This window comes from Bos javanicus, chromosome 5, assembly GCF_032452875.1.
Source record: "Bos javanicus breed banteng chromosome 5, ARS-OSU_banteng_1.0, whole genome shotgun sequence".
In the NCBI taxonomy this organism is placed as follows: domain Eukaryota; kingdom Metazoa; phylum Chordata; class Mammalia; order Artiodactyla; family Bovidae; genus Bos; species Bos javanicus.
In genome coordinates, this window is record NC_083872.1 from 102,895,786 (window position 1) to 102,902,134 (window position 6,349).

The window sequence follows — 6,349 nt, forward strand, 5'->3', positions numbered from 1 at the left end:
TCAGTAAGAAAAGAAAAAGAAATAATTCAGGAATGACATTGGAAAAAATAAAATTAGGTAGAATGTCATATCATACATAAAATAACTTACACAATTATTTAGTATTTACACATTTAAATATATTCATAAAATTATTACAGATAAAAATAATTTATTTAAATTTGAAGTGGGGAAGAACATGCTTGACAAGGCTCTGAAAGTGGAAACAAAAATGGGAAATTTTAACAGGCAATTAATATTATTAGAAACTTCTGTGAGGGACTTCCCTGGTGGTCCAACAATTAGGGCTCTGCACTTCCAGTGCAGGTACCACAGGCTTGCTTCCTGGTCTGGTTTGGTACAGCCAAAAAAGTCAAATGGTAAACTGAAGGAAGCGTCTTCAGTCTATAAATAATGTAATTCAATAGGACAGGGACTTGCACCCAAACTGCTTGGTTTCAAGTCTTACCTCTGTGTCTTACAACTGACTCATCTTGGGCAAGTGACTTTGCTTTCCCTCAGTGATCTGTTTGGTGGATAAAAAATATATTCTGCTTGTTGGACTGTTGTGTGCTCAAATTTGTTCATATAAGTAAGTGCACTGTAGGTTGTTGCAGTAGATGATAGTAGTAGTATAAAGAGCTTCAATACAAATCATGACAAAAATGATAGCCATCACAAGGTAAAAAGGACAAATGTAATCAGCAAAGTAATTCACAAACGAAGAATTAAATTAGCTAATATATGCCAGTGTTTGCCTACCAAACTGGCTAAGGTTTTAGAACCTCGTAAGAAGACAAAGTTGGTGAACCTATGTGGAAACTAACATTCTCATTCACCATTTGTAGAATTAAAGTTCAGTGCAGCTATTTCTGGCAAGCATTAATCTCTATATACCAAAAACCATAAAGATATAGGTACAAAGCCTTAAAACCTTAGAGATATTCAGCCTATAAAGCAGCAACTCCACTTTTTTTCCCCAACATTTAAATATTTGTTTATTTATCTATTTATTTGTCTGCCTAGGTCTTAGTTGCCATATGCAAGAGCTTTAGCTGCAGCATGCAAACTCTCAGTTGCCACATGTGGAATCTAGTTCCCTGACCAGGGATCAAATCTGGGACCCTGCACTAGGAGCAGGGAGTCTTAGTTACTGGACCACCAGGGAATTCCTGGAAACCTCACCTTTAGAATATGATTAAGAGAAGCAGTCATGGATGGTCCTACATTTAAACACAGGGAAGTTCAGAGTAACATTTTCATAATAGCAAAAAATTTTGAAAACAACTGAATGCTCAATACAGATGGTCAGGTGAGCATATTGCATTTCTGCATATAGTGAAATAGCTGGAGGCAGTTTAAAAATTCAGTACTATCCCTGTGATAGCCTGTATTTTTTAATTCTACAATAAAATGCTTTAGTGTGTAAAAGAATAGTTAATGATATAGAAAAATGCCCAAAATATATTCTGGATTGTAAAAACAGGATACAAAACAATATATGCCAGATTATCTAATCCTGAGGATCTACGCCAATGGCATCAATTGCATTTGAGAGATAGTTTTATGCCAATGCCCATCATGAATTTCAAGGTGGAGATTCCTGTAACATGTGAGAAATCATCAGGTGTTCAGAAAGGCCAAGACTATTATTCTACAAGGAGCAAGTCTACTGTAACATGAAGTAGAAGAATAAAATGTTATAGGATAACTCTGAATGGTGTTGTTTCAAAGAAAATGAAAATAGTGCTTGCTTTGGTGAAATATTCTTGCTTCTTAAAAAACAACTGATGAAATTTCCTACAGTTTTTCTTGTAAGAGGAGGGGGCCATGCATCAAAACACCCATCATCTCCCCCTTGTGCAACCAAAACCCACCTCTGACCTCCAGAGCCCTCAGAAGGAGACATTTCACCAGCACCTGCCCAGCACTCAAGGAGCAGAGATGAGGAGGGAGGGGACTTCCCAAGGAGAGCTGTGGATGCAAGGCTGAGGTCTAGGGGATGACAGTGAGCTCTGAGATGAGATGGGGCTGCATGGAGTCTCAGCCAGATCAGCACTCACATCTGAGAAAGCTGCTTTCTCCAGGCTGGAGACCAGATTCTCCGCAGCCCCAGCCCTGATGCCCGCCGTCCTCTCACTCAGGGGAAACCAGCTCCAGAGAGGAACAGGAGAGGGCGAGAGGCAGAAAGTGCTCCCTACAGAGTCACAGCAGATCCTGGGAGGGGAAAGGACCATCCCAGGGCCCCAGCACATCAGGAAATGTCACAGGAACTGGGGCAGAGACTAGGGAACTTATACACCTGCGGCTGCACATCAACTGATCTCTACAGACAAGAGGTCCCCTCTCCTGGCTGTGGGCTTCTGCTCTGTAATGGACACCTGGTAGGGACAGGTGAGGTAAGCTGGCAGAGCATCTCACAGAGCCCAGTGCTGGGAAGACACAGCAACAATCAGAGGGGAGCCTGGGGGATGGGGAGAGAGGAGCCAGAGAGAGGCAGGCAGGTGCACCATTATCTCTGATCTGGTTACATGCAGTGGCCAAGACATCCAGCCCTGTGGGACCCTGTTTGCTTCACAGACCAATGGACTCAGTCCCTGCTCATCAGCTCCGTTCCTCTCACAGAGACAGGATCCACACACTCCTCACACACACATATATACACAAACTCCTCATACACTCTCACTCCACACACACACACACACACACACACAAACTCCTCACTCACTCCTCACACACACACACATCCACACACTCCACACACACACACCCTCACACACTCCTCACACACCCTCACACATGCCTCACAATCACACACACACACACACTCCACACACACACAACCTCACACACTCCTCACTCACTCTCACACACACACACACACAAATACAAACACAGAGCCTATAGAAGTATACACACAGGAAACATGGGGACCCAGGGGCAGTGCTCAAACACCAGGCACGTGGAGAGTGTTGGAACAGCCCAGAGTCCCAGCTGAGGTCAGTCGCTGGAGCTTCCACACACTGGGAGCCACTGGGCCCTAGAGGCTCCCTGAGGGAGTGGAGGGGACTCAGGCTGACCCAGCTCAGTCCAGAGCAAACCTCACTGCTCTGTAAAATCTGCCACAACTAGCAGTGGACCCCCCACAGGAGACGGACAAGTATTCACAGTCAGCGTGGCTCCTTTTTGGTCAAAAACACTGAGGCTCGGCTCCACAGCTACAGACACCTTTCCCTTCACCAAGGCGTGCGCTGCCTGGTGTGGACCCAGGGCAGAGGGGCAGCTCTTACCTTGACCACCCACCATGGTGCCGAGGAGGAGGACACAGAGTCCCCGCAGGGAGAGGTGTCTGCCCAGAGCCATCCTGACCCCACGTCCTCAAGGTCACAGTCCCAGCTGCAGGATCAGCCTGTGAGGAGGCGTCAGGGTGCCGACCGGGGTCTATATAGACCACCCCTTACACCCTCCCTCCTGGGAGCCAATAGCGACACCTCTCACCATTTCAGGCACTATCGGAGGCTGCATCTGCCACTTTCTGCAGCTCAGACACCAATGAGCTTCTGAATCTTCAACATATCCTTATATGAGCAACACGGTCCTTTGACCTCCTGCTTCCGTGGTCCTGAGAGCCGGGCCCCCTGACCAGGGCTGGAGTAAAAAAGTTGCATCAAAAACTATGAGTACCATTCTTTCCTCTGATTACCTTGGCCAATCCCCCAAAACTGTAAAATCTTGCAGGGTCAGGTTGTGGAATTCACTGGACCACGGAGAATAACTTTGGTGGTATCAAGCATTGATCTTCCCCAGCACTGAGCTCAGGATCAAGCAGAGTACTACAAGAAAGCCTCAAGCACAAGAACATTTCTCGGGCCAGCAGAAAATGAGGACAAGGATTTCAGGAATTCACAGGTGACCGTGGAGAAGGTGGGGAGGGAACCATTAAGTTGACTGGATGAGATTGCAGGTCTTCTCCTCACAGAATGATCTGGAGACTGGGTCCCAGAGAAGGTGCTTGTGTGCTCAGTTGTGTCCTACTTTTTGTGACCCCTGGATTGTAATCTGCCAGGCTCCTCTGTCCACAGGATTTCCTAGGCAAGAATACTGGAATGGGTTGCCATTTCCTTCTTGAGGGGATCGTCTCAACCCAGGCATTGAACCCACGTCTCCTGTGTCTCCTGCATTGGCAGGCAGGTTCTTTATTGCTGAGCCACCTGGGAAGCCCTATAAGGGATTTTCAGACATGCTAAGTCCCTTTCCCTTTATTTCATTAATTTTATGTGAAATATCCCTCTCAGCTAGTCAACAAATGATGCTTCAAGAGAGAAAGAGATTGCTGTTACAGGAAACAAAGAGAAAGTAGGAGTTATCATTCAACTCTAGCCTGCCAAAATAAGATTTGGGGATCTAAGAGAAGAAAATATATAACTTAGAAAGATTTGGGTTTTCTAAACTTCACATTGCCCCTCTTTGCATATTGAAAGTTTGGTTTTATAAGATTCATAACACCCTTGTATTATAAGCCATAACTAAAGAAGATGTAAAATATAATTTAAAGCAACTGCCCCCAGACAGAAGGATAAATAGAAAGTATTCTGCTGCACAGTGGCTGCATGCAAGGGGCAAAGAAGAGGCGAGTGAAGCAGAAAACAGAACCTCTTCTGAGTCTAAGAGGAAAGGTGGCAGCAAGAATGGAAGCCCAGGTAGATTGGGTGCACAGAGCCAAGCAGAAGGGTCTGATGTCCAGTGTGGCCATCGCTGCCTTGTTCTGTTTCCACTGATCAGAGAAGCTCCCAGATGCTTTCCAGAAAGTAGCCCGGGAATGAGTATAGAGAATGAATAGGGCCATAAGTAATGCAAGATAGAGCACCCCCATTGAAATTCAAGGTCACTAACATACTGCCTTCATTCCTCATGCTCCCTCAGGCTCAAGATTCCCATGATGCTCCTCTGTGGTCTACACAAACCCACCCTGAGGCCCCGTCACCCTGACTCTCATCATTTCAGCACAAATGTGGGAAGGACCCACCTGTGACACCACAGGACGTGCTTCCTGGAGTCCAGTCATTCCTCTCACAGGATGACACAGGGATGTGTTTAGTGAACCAGGTACACATGGTTCCACCTCAGGATTGAGATCTCACAAGTGAAATACTGTTATGGACTCCATACCCTGTTATAAGGATGGAGTGGGCAGGAAGGAGGGGTTAACCCAGGGCTGGCAGGCTGTGTCCAGGCAGCACCCTCTACCCCATAGCTGGGAATACAGGTCAACATGGACCAACTCACCCTCTGATGAAGGTTTATCTTCTCTGACACATAAGGAAATCTCAGTGTCCCATCTCATCCAAGATTTCAAGGAGGAAAGCTTTAGGGAGGACACTAACCCAGCTGTGTCCATGTGAACTTCAGGGGTCAGGAGAACAGGCTCAGCAACCAGTCTGCCTGGCCTGACTCAGAGCTCAGCCACATACCATGTGTGTGACCTTGAACAGGGTCCTTACACTCTCTGTATAGTGGTTTCGTCTGTAAAAGAAGAGTTATACTTGTGTATAGATGACAGAGTTTTGGTTAGAATTAAATGAGTTGGCATTAGTAAGAGATATAACTAGTCAACAGTAGTACATCATCTTGGCGGAGAAGCAATATTAGGGCCCCTCTCTCCATCTCATCCCAGGAACCCCAGGACTCTAGAACAGGAATTCAATTCTGTTACCTGGAGCCTTGACTGGAGCTGTCAGAACTCTCCCAGGAACCTCATGCTGTGACGGTGATTGGGGACAGAGTTGAGAGTCTCCCACACATCGCCCCTTCTCTCTGTGCCCCAGAGAGAGGTCCTACTGCTCATAAACCTCGACCTTATCTACTGTGAACCTCATGAATTAAGTTGTTTACTTGCTAATTTTACTTTATAAATGGACTTGGTAAAGTTCTGTGTCTAATTCAACTCCTTATCCCCGATGCCGTTAATTAAAAATCCTAAATGATATCTATTGTATACCTGAATGAATGAATGTCAGCCAGATATTTTACACAAATCATTTCAATCCAAAGAAATCTTTTGAGATATAATTTAAGTTGATGTGAGGACTTAACAGCACAATGCAAGTTGTGTCACTTGTAATGATATTTCAATATGATTAAATGGTATAAGCTATGTATTGGTTAACTTCTACACTTTTCTACAATGAATGCAGTAAATTGAAATACCAGAAACAAGGCTAGCCCCATTCCAAGAGCAGTGCTGAGAGAGCCAGTTCTAAACATGTATAAACACTGCGTCTTTATGTATCTGAAGATAAAGAAGACAAACCTCAGCACACTGACAGGTGAACACCATGAAGCCTCCTGTTCTGGTCTTAATCAGATATGG

General features: G+C 45.2%; 1 protein-coding gene across 1 annotated transcript in view; it reads right to left on the bottom strand.

Moving 5' to 3' along the window:
* The window catches only part of LOC133248202 (antigen WC1.1-like), a 56,932-nt gene extending 53,318 nt beyond the window's left edge, over window positions 1–3,614 (bottom strand). Inside the window, exon 1 of the mRNA XM_061418021.1 lies at window positions 3,270–3,614. Coding sequence (XP_061274005.1) covers window positions 3,270–3,342 — 73 coding nt within the window. The 5' untranslated portion in view covers window positions 3,343–3,614. The remainder of the gene's footprint in view (window positions 1–3,269) is intronic.
* Between the last annotated feature and the right edge of the window lie 2,735 nt (window positions 3,615–6,349).